The sequence below is a fragment of the Rana temporaria genome, chromosome 13, assembly GCF_905171775.1.
Source record: "Rana temporaria chromosome 13, aRanTem1.1, whole genome shotgun sequence".
NCBI lineage: Eukaryota > Metazoa > Chordata > Amphibia > Anura > Ranidae > Rana > Rana temporaria.
Genome location: NC_053501.1, coordinates 29,129,380 through 29,148,267, shown reverse-complemented (window position 1 = coordinate 29,148,267; position 18,888 = coordinate 29,129,380). Strand labels below are relative to the sequence as shown.

The 18,888-nt window shown below is 41.9% G+C and overlaps 1 protein-coding gene across 1 annotated transcript; it reads left to right on the top strand.

The window, feature by feature from the left end:
* The first annotated feature begins 1,591 nt into the window (after positions 1-1,591).
* On the top strand, positions 1,592-18,670 carry EIF5 (eukaryotic translation initiation factor 5). The gene is made up of 12 exons (XM_040333081.1): positions 1,592-1,685; positions 2,242-2,462; positions 10,647-10,926; positions 11,023-11,104; positions 13,098-13,270; positions 13,762-13,873; positions 14,122-14,243; positions 16,118-16,282; positions 16,993-17,154; positions 17,305-17,469; positions 17,987-18,121; positions 18,300-18,670. The coding sequence occupies exons 3-12, from the start codon at positions 10,855-10,857 to the stop codon at positions 18,387-18,389; spliced, it is 1,278 nt and encodes a 425-aa protein (XP_040189015.1). The 5' UTR covers positions 1,592-1,685; positions 2,242-2,462; positions 10,647-10,854; the 3' UTR covers positions 18,390-18,670.
* Positions 18,671-18,888: the final 218 nt, after the last annotated feature.

Sequence of the window (18,888 nt, the reverse complement as noted above, 5' to 3'; positions counted from 1 at the left end):
TTTAAAAAAAAAAAAGTTTTCCCACAGAACCTTCGCTTTAATCGCCTCAAGGCGCTTTTCCTCCAGTGTTGTACCGGTCTTTCAGAAGAGGTGGGTCTTTAGTTTTTTCCTAAAGGCCCGATGGTTTTCTTCCATGCGGATGGTAGTGGGTAGAGCATTCCAGAGCCGAGGTCCTTGGACCGAAAATCTACGTTCTCCTTTCGATTTGTAGCGGAATTTGGGAATTTGGAGAAGGTTTTGGTTGGTTGACCGGAGAACGCGCTTGGTGACGTAGGGTTTTATTTTCTCGCTTAAGTATTGGGGAGTGTTCCCCTGTATACATTTGTGGGTGAGGCAGAGTGTCTTGAATGTCCCCCTGTCTTGTACGGGCAGCCAGTGGAGGGACCTCAAGACTGGGGAGACTGATTCCCACGGCTTTTTACCTGTTACCAGTCTGGCTGCCGTGTTCTGGACGACTTGTAGACGTGACATCTGGTATTTCGGTAGTCCTAAATAGAGGGAGTTTGTGTAGTCGAGTCGTGAGTTGATGATTGTTCCAACCACTACTGCTGTGTCCTCTTCCGGGATGAAGGGGATGAGTCTACGTAGCATGCGGAGCAGATGATGAGAACCGCTGACGACTGATCCTATTTGTGCATCCATCGTCATGTCTGAGTCAAAGATGACTCCGAGACTTTTGGCTTTATTGCTTGGTGCGATGGTTTGTCCGAGGATGGTGTCCATGTGGTCCTAGAAGTGGATTTCCTATTGGCGTGAAGGGTGAGTAGTTCTGTTTTGGATCCGTTGAGTTTGAGGGAGCTTTCAGTCATCCAATTGTCGATCAGTGTAAGGCACTTTTCAAGTTCATGAAATTGTTTTTTTTTTTGGTGATTCGAAGGTAAAGCTGCGTGTCGTCCGCATAGGAGTGGTAGCGCAGGTCCTGTTTGCTGATGATTTTGAGGAGCGGGCGGATGTAGATGTTGAAGTACTACTGGTTCTCTGCCTCCTGTTGACACCCCCCCCACAGCCATTCACTGGGAAGAGCACTGTGCTGCAGTTTCTTTGCCTCCTGTTGACACGCCCCCCTGCACAGCCATTCACTGGGAAGAGCACTGTGCTGCGGTTTCTCGGCCTCCTGTTGACACGCCCCCCGCAGTCTCTACCCCTACTTAAAAGCCTAATGCAGCAGAGAACAGAGGTCATGTGATCACTTGTTAAAAAGAAGAAAAAAAAAAAAGGTATGAAGTTTTTTACATAAATGTTTTAACTTGCAATTCTTTTTCAACTAAATTGGTTGCTCTATGAGGTAAGGGATCAAATTAACTTTAACTTGTGTCTTTTATATCTGCCTAAAGTTCAGCTCTCATTGAGGAAACCAACCCCTTTGACCCATTTCCATGTAACACACACAGAGCAAGGTTACCCTGGTCACATGCTTCTCCATGCATGCATAGGAGACGTTTCATTCCCCTAACTCTCGCGAGATCTCATCCTCCAAACATCGAAGAAAACGGTCATTGGGTGGCAAGCCAAGAAACGCTGATTGGTTAGGTTATACCGCCAATCGGAAACGTGTAAGTACTGTCCTCGACAGCCAATGGCTGTTCAGAGTTGTGGGAGGCGGTGCCCGCCCACACGTAGGACGGTCTCTGCTGAGAGGCTCCGCTCACAGCTCCTCCGTGCTAGAGAGCTAGAAGGTTCCTGAGGTGAGTAGCTGCGCAACGTGGGCGCCTCGTTAAGCCCCCATCCAGATTAATCCCATTTACTCATTAACGGCTCTTAATTGGACGCCATTAATTACCCCAACGAGGCCCTCCTGTGTTAAGCCCGCCCGCCCTAATTTGTTTTCTGTCCCCCCTCCCGCAACTGAATTATTTCCTCGCATGTGCCGAGAGTGTTAAAACGTGCCCGACCACCTCTATTGCGTAAGGGCAAACATGAGTGTGAATTGTAACATTTCCGCTGCCAAATGATCCCCTTTTTAATAACGTGCCCGACCGCCTCCATTAGGGCAAACGTTGTGAATTGTTTCTCGTCCCCCTCCCGCAGCTAAATTGCCATCTCTCGAGTGTGCAAAACGTCCCCCTCCCGCTTCAGTTGCGGCAAAGGCTAGGCCTAATCAATGACTTGTTTATTGCCCCCTCCCGCAGCTAATGTGTGAAAACGTGCCCGACCACCCTTGTTTGCGTCAATGTAAACTTGTTTGTCGTCTCCCTCCCGTGTGGAAAAAAAATTAACGCTGTCCCCGGTTTATGTCCTTAGGTGGTTTTTTTTTTCTTCTCCCGGCCGGAGGGTGTCTCCCGCTTTGGTTGACAGGGTGTTAAATTCCCGACTCGCTCGGCTCTCGTCCAGTTCCCGTGGCCAGCTCTGCGCTGTGCCGTCCATAAAAGCTACTGCGCTGTGTACCATCGCTTCATTCTGCCTCCGTTCATCGCACCCCAGGGCGAGCAGCGTTGTGTTTATGTCTTTATTGGACGAAAACGGTGAGTATGAGAGACACGGAGAGCTGCCATATGTCTGTATAATATGTGTGTGAGGTGAGGGTGCTGGGATGGCGGGGACGCGGCGGGATGGGGAGAGAAAATGGCGGCCGCGCCTCGTGACTATGACGCAGGTGGCTGGCTCGGGGTAGAGGGGTCTCCCCGGGGCGGATGAGGGGTGTCGGGGGACTTGTTGAAAAGAGGGGGGGTTGTGGGGGGAAGACACCTGAGAAGTGGGGGGTAGGTCACGGTGCGGGGGTGTCTGTGGAGAGGTGTGGGGCCTAGCAGGGAGGAGGGGCGGTGTACGCATGCGCGGCCTGCCAGGGCTGACTCAGTGCTGCAGTTGTGAGTCATATCAGCTCCCCTCCTCCAATGTGTGTTTATCTCCAGCCCTGAGTCTGGGGACTCTTCTCCCCGTCTATAAGCAGAGCCTGTGGGGAGATGCAGGGACAGAGGTGGCCTGTAATTGTAGGCTTATGTAATATGAGGCTCCCCAGCTGCTGAACAACAAGCTCCAGCATGCAGCAACACCTGTGGGGGGGATGGGCTGGAGACACTGCTGTTTGCATAGTTGTGTGCAGACATAACAGCTGCTAGACTTTGGGTACACAGGGTAGTCCTGCAGCACAGGTATGAGGGGTGTGTGTATTATATATTTTAATTAAAATGTATATATCTATTAAAACATTTATTTCATTTAATGCATTGACGCCAAACTCAAGCTAAGGCTCGGGTTCGCACTGTTGAAACTTCAAAGCCGACACCCCAGCGCAACTTCTATATGACTTTTAACAGAAGTCAATACAAGTCGTACCGGAGTCACTGCAAAAGTAGTGCAGGAACTTTTTTTTTTTTGCGGAGCCATTCAAGTTGCTCCTAGTAGAACTGGTTCCATTGCACTAAATGGGGGGTGCGGTTTCTCTTGAGCTGTGCTTCCCAAAGTTGCGATGCATGTTGCTCCAGTGTGAACCGGGCCTAATGCTTTATGGCAACGGTATATATATTTTTTTTGGATAGAGATTTTACGTAATTTAAAAGCTGATCATTGTAAACCTTCAATCTGTGGTAAATGGTTTATCTCGACTCTTTAAAGCGGGAGTTCACCCATTTATTTATTTTTTTACCTTTTCCCCTTAGATGGATGCTCGTTTTGTCTAGGGGAATTGGCTAGTTGTGTTAAAATATGAGCCGTACTTACCGTTTTCGAGATGCATCTTCTCCGTCGCTTCCGGGTATGGGTCTTCGGGAGCGGGCGTTCCTATTTGATTGACAGTCTTCCGAGAGGCTTCCGACGGTCGCATCCATCGCGTCACTCGAAGCCGAACGTCGGTGAGGCTCTATACTGCGCCTGCGCACCGACGTTCGGCTTCTTTCGGAAAATCGTGACGCGATGGATGCGACTGTCGGAAGACTGTCAATCAAGAAGGAACGCCCAGTCCCGCAGCCCATACCCGGAAGCGGCGGAGAAGATGCATCTCGTAAACGGTAAGAAATGCGCATATTTTAAAACAACTAGCCGATTCCCCTAGACAAAACGAGCATCCATCTAAGGGGAAAATGTGTTCTCTATGGGTGAACCTCCGCTTTAACTACAGGACAGTTTTTTTTAGATATATAGATATATATATATAGATATAGATATAGATAGATAATATATATATATATATATATATATATATATATATATATATATATATATATTATCTATCTCTAAAAACCCCTAAAATAATGCAACCAGCTCATCTAAGTATTGGTAAGCTGCAATATGTTTGTTAAAGCTGAGAGCAGTAGCTTATTTGGGGAGGGGGGGTTGTCACTAGGGTTGCCACCTCATCCCTTTAAAACAGAACACATATTAATTACACAGGTTCTGTGGCTGATTTAGGTGGTAATTAAACTCACTTGGTGCCTTATCTGCAATAAATCAGCCTCAGAACCTGTGTAATTAGTATGTGTTCTGTTTTAAAGGGATGAGGTGGCAACCCTAGTTGTCACTTTAACCATTGAATTATAGAAGCTTGTTTCCATGCACGTCTGCTCCAACTTTAAAGGAACACTAAAGTCAGAATTTTTTTTTTTTTTTTAAATGACAAACATGTTATACTTGCCTACATTGTGCAGCTCATTTTGCACAGAGTGGCCCCGAATCCTGTCTTCTGGGGTCCCTTGGCGGCTTTCTTGGCTCCTTTTTTGCAAAAGCTTTCTACCTTCATGCGAGCGCATGGTGGAAAGCTTTTGCGAGCGCGCTCCCGTGATACAGTGGCGGCCATAGCCACCGACTGTATCACTTGGCCCCGACGCGCCACGTCATCCGCTGTGATTGACAGCGCCAGCCAATGGCTGCGCTGCTATCAATCCGCTCAGCCTAGCCAATCAACGACCAGGCTGGGAACCGAACAGGATGGCAAGCACGCGCCTGGGACTTTCGAGGGGTGAGGTAAGTAAAACGGGGGGGGGGGGGGGCGGTGCTGTGAGATGTTTTACCTTAATGCAAAAACCTTTACAACCCCTTTAAGGTCTCTGTGTGTGTTACAATATGTCCATACAATCAATGCTTGATTAGCCAAGTCATCCTTGCTGCTAGTGAAATTTTTTATTTTTTTTTCCTATTCCCTTTCACTAAAGCGGAGGTTCACCCTAAAACATTTTTCTAACATCACATTGTGCTCACTTGCAACATTGACAGTATGCAGGTTTTTTTTTTTGCTGTACATACCGTCGTATAGCTATATAAACCCCCCCCCCCCATCACATAATGAGCGTCACGAGTTGCCGAAAGAAGCCGAACTGCGAGTTGGCTCTATACGGCGCATGCGCACCGACTTTCACACTGGGGCGCTGTGCTGGCAGGACGTCAAAGGTCCTGCATGCAGTTTCTTTGCGGCAGTGTATAGACTGCTCCTAAAGTGCCCCTTCCCATTGAAATCAATGGGCAGCCCCTGTGTGGGTGCTTTTAACCCTTTATTTGGCCGCTAGCGGGGGTTAAAAACGCAGCTAGTTTTAGCAGCACTTTACCAGTGTTTTTCAGGTGCTGGCAGTGTGAAAGGGCTTGGATCAGAGGTTGCTAGGGGTTCCATGAGTAACCTCTATCAATGGTAATCGTTTTAGTGATCTGTAATAAGGGGAGGAACCTTCCCAATGACCACAAACATAATATGCATTCTATTAAGGGACCATCAGATTAATGTGCTGTGAACCTTTGCAATAGTAATTATTAGCAGGGGTCCATTGAGCATGCAAAGTTATTTCAAGGGTTACAAAGGTTGAAAGGCTGAGGTGTAAAGTTTTGGACAGTGATTGAATGTGTGGCTTAAATGACAGTTCAGAGTCCAGGACTACTCCTAGGACCTTGGCATGTGGGGATGGGCTGATGGTTGTGCCATCAATTTTGACAGATCTGGGGGAGGGGCACGTGGGGGAGGGAAACGAAGTTCCGTTTGAAAATGTTGTCTTCATATAAAATTGAGCTTGCAAGAGTTTGGTGGGATTTACTTTGGATGATTGGTTCTCTGTAATGTGTATATTCATGCCTCAGTGGAGCAGAACCTCTGCTTACCCTTCTGCTGCAAGTAATGTAGTTGACATGTTGGTTTGTATGCTTTTCTGCACGTGACAAAGAGTTCATCAGATCATGTAAGGCCTGGTTCACACCTAGTGTGTGTGTGTGTGTGTGTACACACACACTCTCTTACACACACTTTTGTGCTTTTCTTGCAGAAATGCGCTAAAATCCACTTAAAATGGTTTCCTATTGGACACGTTCATATCTCCCTGCGTTTTTGGAAAGGGCTAGGGACTTGTTTAAGCACAAACCAGTGCTTGTTCATTCAATGGAGAATCTGCTGAAAAGCATGTAGTGCATTTTTTCCAAGATTTATTTAATCTGCCCAATAAAACTGGCCAAAATTAAATGTGAAATGCCTAGGACTGCAGAAACGGTTCAAAAGCACACTGCATAGGTATGAATCAGGCCTTGGGCAGTCTTTCTCAACCTTTTCAGCACACAGGAAGCCTTGCTATATATAACTTTAGGGTTTCGGAACCCTTGCTAAGAATTACTATAGCTACAACTCGTGATGGTCAGTGGAAAGAATGCTCCTTACACTTGTCATTTGGAATAATTGCCCTCTTACAGATAACTAAATGGATGAGTGGTGTCACTGGGAACTTTTCTAAGAGGCAGAAATTGCTCATAGCTCAAGGAACCCCCTAGCAACCTCTGGAGGAGCCCTGTTTGGGGAAACCCTGATGTAATGTATCCGTTAAAGGTTGTTTGCTACTCCTGAACATGGACTTCACTGTTTAGCTTTCATTAGGCCAGATGCACACAAACCTTTACCAATATTTATACTCAGAATCTTGACAGCTAGATCCTGAGTAAGGCTCCATGCACACTGAAGCTATAAAAAAAACGCCAGTAGCTTTGCAGGGAGCCTTTCAACGTTTTTAGCGTTTTTGCAATGGCTTAAATCTGCATTTTTCAGTGTAGATTTTTATTAATTTTTTTTTTGTCAATGGATAAATGCTGGCGCCAACGTTTTTTAAACGTTTTTCGGTGTTTTGCGTTTTTAGCCTTTTTTTTTTTTCTGCCGAAAAACTTTGAACGCAAATTTCGGGCATTCAGGGAAAAAAAAGCCAACACGCCAATAAACTGCAGTTTATCAGCTTCAGTGTGCATGGAGCCTAAATGTTCATAAAAGTGCATAAATAAGCATTATTCATTGCCAGTGTTGCAAATTTATATTACTACTCAAATGTAAAATTTTCTGTCTTGTTTAAGACTCTGCTGATCTCCATCTTGTTTTATATGGATATCAATGCATCTCTAGCCAGATCATTTAACCACTTAATGACTTTGCCTGTTTTAAGACTGTTTACAAGTTTAAAACGTTTTTTTTTGCTAGAAAATTACTTGGAACCCCCAAACATATATAATTTTTTTTTTCTTTCTCTAACACCCTAGATGACAAAATGGCGGTCATTGCAATGCTTTTTGTCACACTGTATTTGTGCAATGGTCTTACAAGCGCACTTTTTGGAATAAAAAAAGAAATAAAATAGGACAACAGTAAAGTTGTCTGTTTTTTTTTTTTTTTTTTTTTTGTGAAAGATAATGTTACGCCAAGTAAATTGATGCCTAAAATGTCAAGCTTCTAAATTGCACCCACTCATGGAATGGCATCAAACTTACCATTAAAAATCTCCATAGGCAAAGTTAAAAAATTCTACAGGTTGCATGTTTTGAGTTAGAGGAGGTCTAGGGCTAGAAATATTGCTCTTGCTCTAACGATCGCAGAAATGCCTCACATTTTCATATGTGGGCGCTACTTGCGTATGCATTCGATTCTGCAAGCTCTTTGGGACATTGTTTTTTTAAAAAACTTTCTTATTGTACTTTATTTTTTTTTACACCGTTTTAATAAAATACATTTGGCTCACTTTTTTTCCTATTACAAGGAATGTAAACATCTCTTGTAATAGAAAAAAAGCATGACAGGTCCTCTTGAACATGAGATCTGGGGTCAAAAAGGCCTCAGATCTCATATTTAGGCTAAAATGCAATTTAAAAAAAAATGGTCATTTGAGAAAATGATGAATGAATTGGCCCTTTAAGACGTATGGGTGGAAGTGATGTTTGCTTCCGTCCTGCTATTGTATGGAGATGGTAGGGGCCATCTTGCCCTCACTTGTATCCATGCCACAGAGGGAGAAGGACCTGATTCAAAAAGAGGACCTATATGGTTGTGCGCAGGTCTTGAAGTGGTTAAACAGTGGGATTTTTTTTTTTTTTACTCCTGTGTACAAGAGGCCTTGGGCTCCATGTACACGGGATTTTTATACAATTGCTCCTGAATGATTAAACTTGACAGATGGTAACCCACTTTAACATGTCCGTTTTGCCGCGTTAAAAAAAAAAAAATATATTTTTTTGGCCAAAAATGAAATGCGGATTACCGCGTTTGGTGTCTGAAATGTGGAAATCTGCGGCTGAACCCTTTTTTCTTTCAAAGAAACGCTGTTAAACGCAACTGCCTAAATACTGTAATAGACGAGACTCTGTACATCAGGGATATGCAATTAGCGGACCTCCAGCTGTTGCAGAACTACAATTCCCATGAGGCATAGCAGGACTCTGACAGCCACAAGCATGGCACCCAGAGGCATGATGGGACTTGTAGTTTTGCAACAGCTGGAGGTCCGCTAATTGCATATCCTTGCTTTACATGGTCACATAGGATAACATTAAATGAGTTCAGGAGCAGTTGAAAAAAATCATCCAACTGCCTCTGAATGTCCGTTTAGCAGCGTCCTGTGTACATGGGGCCTTAGATTTTAGTAGGGTAACATATCGTTTTAGTATGTGTTGGCAAGGGTTAAGCAGTATTGTTGTATCATATGCAGGTGAAAGCTCCTACTAGCACTGATTTTATTTTTATTGTTTTGTTTATTTTTTGGGGTTTTCTTAAATATTTTATTATAATAATTGTGTTTTTATCTAAGCTTTTGTGTCTTGAACAGCTGCCTAGGTAAATATTAAGCTATGATAACCAGGCTCTGCCTTTAACTGTAAAACAGTTTTCTGGCAGCTGTTGTGGCTTTCATGCTTCAGTGGGTAGTCATATCTGCTTGGTAATGTTCACCTTGCTTTCTAAAGGTACTGCAAGTTGGGTGCATTCAGTGCTGTTATATGAAGTACAACTAAAGGCTTTTTATTTTTTTGTGCAGAGGGATTGGAATGCCTGTCAGGTTTTTATTGCCGTCTGTTCCCCTGTTAAGGAGAGTCACCCTTTCTATTTGTCCTGTTTATCATTATTATTGAAAATCCCAAATTTTGGATTGTCCCAGAAAAGTAAGAGGGGGAAATTTTCAAAGTGGACGCTAGTTCTGGTGCCCTGGGGGTCCCCGAAGAATTCTCTTAATTTGTGTGCATTTCCTCACTTCCTGTTTGGTTATGGGATAGGAAGTAAAGCTAAATCTCAGCAGTGCGGCACAGATGGCAAAAAATATCTGACGGGTTATAACCCTCCCTTGCTCTATCCAAAATTGGTTGGGGGTGGATATATATTTAGTATTGCTATAATGAAACATTCTTAGAGCAACACAAGCTGTTGCATAAATAGACAAAAATATATCTATCTCTCAGTGATCAGAGCCAACATTGGTTTCTTTGGAAGTGCAGCGACATGTGCAACAGATGACATACAATTCTTAAATGGGCTTGAGCTTTTACCTTCTGTACAAAAGAAAAGCACTTTATTTTTTGTTACTGTTGGAGAGTTCTTCTCACTAATTTGCTAAAACATTGTCTGCAGGAGAGGAAGTGAGGGGAATCTCTCTAGTGAAGCCCCAGATATGTACAAACTTGACAGGGTTTATAACCCTTCAGTCTCTAAAGCTAATATTTTGCTTAAAGTGGTTGTAAACCCACTTTGACAACTTGAACCTACGCTGTACTGATATCTACCGCGCACTGAGCGTCCTACCATTCTGAATGGGATTATGCCGGTCCCGCGCACATGTGTGGGAGTGACGTCATCGCCGCTCCGGCCAATCATAGCGCTGGAGCGGTGATACCAGGAAGAAGCTGCAAGGGGACATGGCAGCAGAGGGACGAGGAGCATTTTGGGTGTTCGATTTCAGGTAAGTGCTACATAATGAGCTAGTATGCTATGCATACTAGCTCATTGTGCCTTTCTCTTGCAGGTGGGTTTTTTCCCCTGTATTTAAGAGGGTTTGCTTCTCTTTAAAGACTATTGAAAGAAGTCCTTGCATTTGAAGCTGATTGAAATGGTAGCTTATTATAGAATTGTCTTAATATTATGCACTGTCTAAACTTAAACAGATTTTCACTGTAAAAGTGCCTGGTATTTACTAGACATGTTTTTGGTTATGATTTAACTTTTTCACAGCTGACCAGATGTTATCTAGTTCAAAATACTGTACAGCAAGTTTTTTTTTTTTTTTTTTTTTCTTCTCTCCCTTCTGCAGAGTAGGATTTTGTGGAGATTAGTGGTGGTTGGCAGTACCTCAGTGTTCTAATTCTCTGCTTGTTTGTTTTAAGGTGTTAGTCTCAAAATCCCAGTTCATGCTTTATTTTGTTCTTTTAGAAATTGGCAAGGTTTGTTGTGCAATAATGTGTGTCTGCATAGTTTAAATAACTTTTTTTTTTTTTTTCTCTTATTTCAGAGCTGTTGCGCAGCCATTGGTACCTATATTGGGGGAACATAGCATACAAACAAGACGCTCACAGCCTCGGTGGCGAAATTATTTTCATGTCAGAGACCGAGAACTCTTGCAGTCGTTTATGTCATCCAGTCTTCTCCAGACAGAAGATACCAAAAAGTTGCAATCAAAGATCTTTTCCTCTTCTTGAAAGAGCTAATAATAAACCAAAATGTCTCTCAATGTCAACCGCAGTGTTTCCGATCAGTTCTATCGGTACAAAATGCCCCGTCTGATTGCCAAGGTAATTATCTCTCCCCCCCCCCCCCCCCCCAATATAAAAAAAGCTTGCAATTTGCACTCGTTTTTATTATGTACTGGAATCTTTCTCTCATTACAGGTAGAGGGCAAGGGAAATGGAATAAAGACAGTAATCGTCAACATGGTTGACGTTGCAAAGGCGCTTAATCGGCCTCCTACGTGTAAGTATAGAGCCAGCTGTAAAAGTAGAGCCTCCCCAAAAATCTAGCAATTTAGCTTTTAGTTTTGCTTGTGTTGCAAAGTGCATTTTGCAGGCTGTCGCCTGTCCTAGTGTTGCATCTTAACCACTTACCCCCCGGAACATATTGCTGTCTAAAGACCAGAGTACTTTTTGCGATTCGGGACTGCGTCGCTTTAACAGACAATTGCGCGGTCGTGCGACGTGGCTCCCAAACAAAATTGGCGTCCTTTTTTTCCCACAAATAGAGCTTTCTTTTGGTGGTATTTGATCACCTCTGCGTTTTTTATTTTTTGCGCTATAAACAAAAATAGAGCGACAATTTTGAAAAAAATGAATATTTTTTACTTTTTGCTGTAATAAATATCCCCCAAAAATATATAAAAAAACATTTTTTTTCCTCAGTTTAGGCCGATACGTATTCTTCTACATATTTTTCGTAAAAAAAATCGCAATAAGCGTTTATTGATTGGTTTGCGCAAAAGTTATAGCGTTTACAAAATAGGGGGTATTTTTATGGCATTTTTATTAATATTTTTTTTACTAGTAATGGCGGCGATCAGCGATTTTTTTCTCGGTATTGCGACATTATGGCGGACACTTCGGACATTTTTGACACATTTTTGGGACCATTGGCATTTTTATAGCGATCAGTGCTATAAAAATGCATTAGATTACTATAAAAATGCCACTGGCAGTGAAGGGGTTAACACTAGGGGGCGGGGAAGGGGTTAAGTATGCCTGGGTGTGTTCTTACTGTGGGGGGGGGGGGGTGGCCTCACTAGGGGAAACACTGATTTTCTGTTCATACATTGTATGAACAGAAAATCAGCATTTCCCCTGCTGACAGGAACGAGAGCTGTGTGTTTACACACACAGCTCCCGTTCCCCGCTCTGTACCGAGCGATCGCGTGTGCCCGGCGGCGATCGCGCCCGCCGGGCACACGCACGGGAGTCGGGGGCGAGCGGGGAGCGCGCGCGCGCGCCTCCGGCGGCGCGCACGCGCCCCCTAGTGGCGGCTATACGATAGGACGTATAGCTACGGGCTCTCGCCCAGGAGAGCCGACCTGCCGCCGTATAATGACGGTGGCTGGTCGGCTACTAGTTAATCTTCCACATGGGAATTGTTGGTGGGGCAAAGTCTGGCGACTTAAGGCACTCTACCTATCAAAACCCAGCAGTGGACACTGGACTGCCCACACCATTAATTATGGTCACTAGGCTTTGGGAGGCTCTAAAATCAATGGGCCTAGTTTGGCACGTGATGCCTCATAGAAGTGAATGGTACCACCCTGCAACTATGTCTAATTGATGCAGTGAAGAGGTATTTCGGTGTGGAGGTTTGACATCATTTGATGGTAGCCCGTTTTTATAGTTTTGCCAACCACAACAACTAATCCTTATCTTGCAATCTCGGTTTGAATCTGTCATTAAGTAGCGCTTGTGTTGTGTTTTTTTAGCGCTTGTGTTGTGTTTTTAGCTAACTTGCAGTGCGCTGTGGGGATCCTGTGTCTTATTTGGTAAAACAAAATTTGTGTGTTTACAACCTAAAAGGAAAAACTAGATAATGGTTTGTTTAAAATTTTGTAGTGGGTGTTGGGTACTGAAATTCATACCTCACAGGTCAAAGGATCAAATTCGCAGTAGTGTGAACCTAGGCCTATGGTACTAAGCTGGTGGCAAGCGGTTGCATAGTTGGTCAGGTTAATGAGAGACAAGTCATTGTGTTCAGTCACGTTATAAATTTGTAAATGGCCACCTGAGCATTTCGGCCTGGAAAAAGGACGCTCATGTTGATGGTGTTTGTGCACAATTTAAAATGGTCAAGCATAAAGGCTCATGTGTCCTTGTTCCTAAATAGTGCGTGTGTGTTTTTATTGCTGCTCTGTCTTGCTTAAAACTAAATCATTAATGCCAGCTGTATCTTTGTGGTATGTGCAGCTTTGCCTCTTTAATAATTAACTTTCTGTTTGCAGATCCCACCAAATTTTTTGGTTGTGAGCTGGGAGCACAGACCCAGTTTGATGTTAAGAATGACCGTTTCATTGTCAATGGATCTCATGAGGCAAATAAGCTGCAAGACATGTTGGATGGATTCATTAAAAAGTTTGTTCTTTGTCCTGAGTGTGACAATCCTGAAACAGATCTGGTAAGAAATCCTTCTCATAATGAGACTTGTTTGACCACTGTACATAGAATAAATCCACTCTAGAAATGATGCATCTTAAGCTTGTGTTTAAAATGGCATGAGATTATGACAAGGATTTACTGCATGCTTGCTCTCCCTTGGTTTTAGGCTGATAGTGATGCCAAAAGGTCCATCTCTTGCTGAGTGGCTCCTTCTGGTGCAGAGTGATACTTGGTGAGGTCAATGCCACTCTGCATCGGTGCACTATAAGTGATGGGCCGAGCCAAATGTTTAGCCGGAAGTTTTTGGCCATTAAAGACAATCTGAATGCTTTATAATGGAGTTAATGTTTGGATGTTCAGATTGTGAAATCTGACACTTTATTGCATATTTCTCCTATACTGTGGGATGCTTTGTTTTTAAAGGCTGTCTTTTGACTGGTAACCTCACAATAATGTTTGCATGAGTTCATCGCTTTAAAAAATGTACACTTTTTTTTATTTTTCCCCCAGAATATCAATCCCAAGAAACAAACAATAGGCAATTCCTGTAAAGCCTGTGGCTATCGAGGCATGCTGGATACAAGACATAAGCTCTGTACTTTCATTCTCAAAAACCCACCAGGTAAGTTCTCAAATTCTTTATAACTCTGTTAGGGCTCCCTTTTTATTGCAAGCAACACTCTGTGGCAGTTGTCCTATAAAGAAGAAAAATCATCTGTCCCAATTTTTTACTTGCTAGATAAAATCAAGTCTATTCTATTTCAGTACTCTCATTGTGAGAGCTGCTGTTGGAACTGACTTTGACACTGGTGTGGGGGGTTTGATTTATCGCACGCTCCCTACTGGTTCTTAACATAACTGTTTCTGCAGAGAACATAGATGGCAGTACAGGCAAAAAGAAGGAAGATAAAAAAAACAAGAGGGCCAAAGAAAATGGTTCTGTAGCAAACAATGAATCGCCTGTCCTAACAGAGTTAAATCCTCCACGTGTGGTAAGTGCAGAAGCATAATTTTTATGTATTTTGAGTATAGTATTTGGTATAAGATTTGGAAATTCCTGTAGTTTTTAACCACTTTTAGACTTTAAAAAAAAAAAACTTTACGGGTTTAAATATTTTTGGATATTACTTGGGACCCCCAAACTCTTTTTTAATTAAATATAAAAAGAGCGATACCGCACGTGTAGTTTGAACACCGTTTACATATGTGGGCACGACTTGTGTAGGTTTTTTGTGCAACAGCTCAATGAGGGATATATATATATATATATATATATATATATATATATATATATATATATATATATATATATATATATATATATATTAACCACTTCCATACAGGGCATTTTCACCCCCTTCCTGCCCAGACCAAGTTTTAGTTTTCACTTTAGTTGCACTTTGAATGACAATTGCGCGGTTATGCAACACTGTACCCAAATGAAATCTGTTTTTCCCCCCCACAAATAGAGCTTTTGTTTGGCATTTGATCTCTGCGGTTTTTATTTGTGCTATAAACAAGAGCAACAATTTTGAAAAACGCCATATTTAACTTTTTGATTTAATAAATATCAATTTCTCCCCCCCCCCCCCCCCCCCCCCAGTTTAGACCGATGCGTATTCTTCTACATATCTTTTTGGTAAACAAAAACAACGCAATAAGCGTATATTGATTGGTTTGCGCAAAAGTTATAGCGTCTACAAAATAGGGGGTAGGTTTATAGATATATATTTGTGATCGTGACATTGCGGCGGACATATTGGACACGTTTATACAGCGATTATTGCTAAACTGCACTGATTACTGTATAAATGTGACTGGAAGGGGTTAACACTAGGGGGCGCTGAAAAGGTTAATATGTTCCCTAAGTGTGTGTTCTAACTCTAGGGGGAGTAGACTGCTCTGTGCTCCTCTGTACTGGAAACACATCGGTCTCCTCACCTCTGACAGGAGGTGCACAGATCCACACTTCTGCCGTGATTGCCGGCAATCGTGTGTGCCCGGTGGACATCCTGGCCACCGGGTCGCGAGCGATTGCGGCCGTGATGCAAAGGACGTCATACGACGTCCACTCTGAGGGAGAGACAGTTCCTGTCAACGTCCTATTACTATGGCTTGCTAGGGAACTGGTTAAACATCCCTTATAAGCATGACAGGTTCTCTTTATTGCCTCATCTGGGGTCAAAAATCAAATTTACATCAGTAAAAGGGACGTGTGTGTGTGTGTATGTATGTGTGTATATATATATATATATATATATATATATATATATATATATATATATATATATACACACATACACACCCCTTTTACTGATGTAAATTTGATTTTTGACCCCATTTGGGGGGGGGGGGAATTTATATATATATATATATATATATATATATATATATATATATATATATATATATATATATATATATATATATATATATATATATATATATATATATATAAATTTTTTATTTTCCCCCCTAAATGGGTTCGTTTTTATGCTAGCACATTGTTGGTTCACTAACCTTTTCCTTCGCTTTCCCTTCTAAATGATTTATATATTTTTTTTTTTCTTTGTCTGAAATTCTCACTTTCTGTTCCTCCTCAGTAAGCTGTTGTCTGTTAGTCGGCCAGAACAGCTCTGATGATGGGGGCAAGCTTATTGAGGCGAACGGGAAGTGGGAAATGCACTAGCTTAAAGAAATCTATTTAGAAAAAAAAAAACTTTACAACCCCATTAAACCTTCTAATCGATTAAACACTTTCAACCAGCCTCATCCTAATCTTGGCACAGACGCTTTGGTAATGCGCAGTAATTGTACATTTTTTTTTTTTTTTTTTTTATTAAATATTTTTTTTTTCCCCCACCAGTTAGGAGAGCCGGAAGATGATGAAGATTGGGGTGAAGACACAACGGAAGAAGCTCAGCGACGCAGAATGGAGGAAATAAGTGATCATGCAAAGAATCTGACACTGAGTGAGGACCTGGAAAGGCCAGTTGAGGACAGAGTTAACATGCTATTTGACTTTGTAAAGGTGAGCTTGCATTTATCTAGTAACTCCAGACCTTTAACAATGAAATTTAAGTTTTGGCTTAAAGCAGCAATTTTAATTTTTAGTCTTTCATCTTTGTGCCGTCCTGCTTGTGATGAGATTCTCTCCATTGTTGCTTGTTTATACTTGCCTGCTCTGTGCAAAATGTGTTCTTTGGGAAAATTATATATTAAAGCGGTAGTAAACACAATTTTGACACTTTTACCTGCAAGTAATTCTAGGCTTACCTGCAGGTAAAATTAATATCTCCTAAACCTGTACTGCTTAGGAGATTATTGACTTTTGCATGCCGACGTCAGCGGCGCATGTGCTCTGAATGCACGGCAGTCACTGCCGGAAAGAAAACTGACATAATTGGGGCTTCCGGCCACTCAGTGCCGGAGCCTTGGACGACACGCCAGAGGGCAAGATGTCTGCTCCCTTGGCATGGACCGGACTCCGATAGGGGGGGGGGGGGCTTCGTTCTGAGGTAAGTATATTGTAATGAGCTAGTATGTGCTGCATACTGGCTCATTTTCCAGGGGTGTGTTTTTTTTTTTTTTTTTTTTTTTTTTTTTTTTTTTTTTTTTTTTTGCAGTTTTACTTTAAAGAATAATTTTATCACTTGTCCTTCAGGGTGTGCTTTGTGTAAGGGGGGGGGGGGGGGGTTATTTTATTTTCTTCTCATGACTAACATTCTTAATCTCTTGCAGAAAAAGAAGGAAGAAGGAGTTATAGATTCATCAGAAAAGGAGATTCTGGCTGAGGCTGAAAGACTAGATGTAAAAACACAGGGGCCATTGGTCTTAACAGAAGTTTTATTTGATGACAAGATCAGAGATCAGATCAAAAAATACAGACGACACTTCCTACGGGTGAGGGTCTTTTTTTTTTTTTTTTTTTTTTATTAGGTACAGATTGTTTGCTGTTTAACATTTTCAAAATGGGAGGTCATTGCCTATACAGTGTTTAACGAGCTGCCATTTTTCGTTTTTTCTTGTGTAAAATTCTATTTCCTCTTTCAGTTCTGCCACAACAACAAGAAAGCACAGAGGTACCTGCTCCATGGTTTTGAGTGTGTTGTGAGTATACACCAAGCACAACTACTCTCCAAAATTCCACATATCTTGAAGGAGATGTATGATTCAGATCTCCTGGAGGAGGACGTTATCATCAATTGGGCTGAGAAGGTATTAATCTGCAATGATTTGATATGTAAATGTAGGTCACAATGTGTTAAGCCCTAGTCACTGTAAAATTTTGGGTAAACCTCCAGTGAGCACTTTTGGTATATTTGTTCCATGCTTACAATGGAAATGCAAGTGAGCTGGATTTTGTGACTGATGCGCCACTTGACCTGTTTCTCAGTAAATTTTGTTTTCTGCAAAATATTGCAGTCTAGTTCCCAGAATAATGAGGTGCCAGTTTCTGGACTGAATGACTTGTGGGTCATTTTAGAGATGGATTAGTTTAGTGGGTTTTTCCTGGTTTAACGTGGATAAATTTTTCACATTGTGTAATGATATTGGCACATTGGGCTAAAGACATCAAATTCAAACCACTTTACTAGAGAATAAAACTGAGAAATCCTACAGTGACCAGATTTTTTTTTTTTTTTAACTACTTGCACCTTTAGTCAAAGATGTGCTAGAAGGATATTTTGTATGCAAAGAATAACTTTATTTTTTATTCTCTCTCCTTCTCCAGCCATCTAAAAAATATGTCTCTAAAGAACTTGCCAAAGATATTCGAGCAAAAGCAGATCCTTTTATTAAATGGCTGAAAGAGGCTGAAGAGGAGTCTTCAGGTGATGACGAAGATGAGGAAGATGAGAATATTGAGGTGAGAGATGCTTGCAATTGGCATTGGATGACTACTACCTGAGTCTTTTAGTGTGCCATCTGTAGAGCTGAAAAGAAGCTGGGTGTAGCTTAACATAACCTTTTATTTATACGTGTGTATGTACTACATTCTTCTAGATGTGTTATCCACCACTAATAACTGCCTTGTCTCTCCACAGGTTGTATATTCCACGAGTGTAAGAGTTCCTAAAGTGGAAACTGTAAAATCTCCTGAGAAAGATGATGACATTGATATTGATGCCATTTAAAATGACTTCACTGACAGCAGCTGTTCACATCCTGCTTTTTATGCCTGAAGTGCAACATGTATGTGATTGAGCTGTACTAGCTGAACATCATGCTACACTTTTGTATGCTTCAGTTTCTTTCTACTGTGATTTGGTCTATAAGCTTCACTAATTAAAAAGGAAAAAACAAGCATAGAGAAATGGATCAGACTTGGTTTGTCTATAGCATGTAGTTACTTTTTAAATTCTAGTGTTTTGGTGCACATTTATACAGTTGTGAATAAAGGTTTTTGTTTTTGGTCGCTGCTGTTCTGTTTGAATGACTTGAACACAATGTGGTGTTGCCACGGTTTTGTGATCCATATATACAATACTGTGCAAAAGTTTTAGATGGCTGTGGGGGAAAAAATGCTGTCAATGAGTGATTTCAGAGATGGCAGTGGTGGGTTTATTTAACAAAATGGGAAAGTAAATGACCAGAAGAGAAATCAATATTTTGGTGTCGCACCCTTTGCCAGTA

Excerpts from the sequence above, each read along its gene's own strand:
- EIF5 (XM_040333081.1), top strand. The coding sequence starts at position 10,855 with ATGTCTCTCAATGTCAACCGCAGTGTTTCCGATCAGTTCTATCGGTAC. Across the intron at positions 10,927-11,022 it reads TGCCCCGTCTGATTGCCAAG|GTAGAGGGCAAGGGAAATGG; the intron begins GTAATTATCTCT and ends CTCTCATTACAG. Across the intron at positions 18,122-18,299 it reads AGGAAGATGAGAATATTGAG|GTTGTATATTCCACGAGTGT; the intron begins GTGAGAGATGCT and ends GTCTCTCCACAG.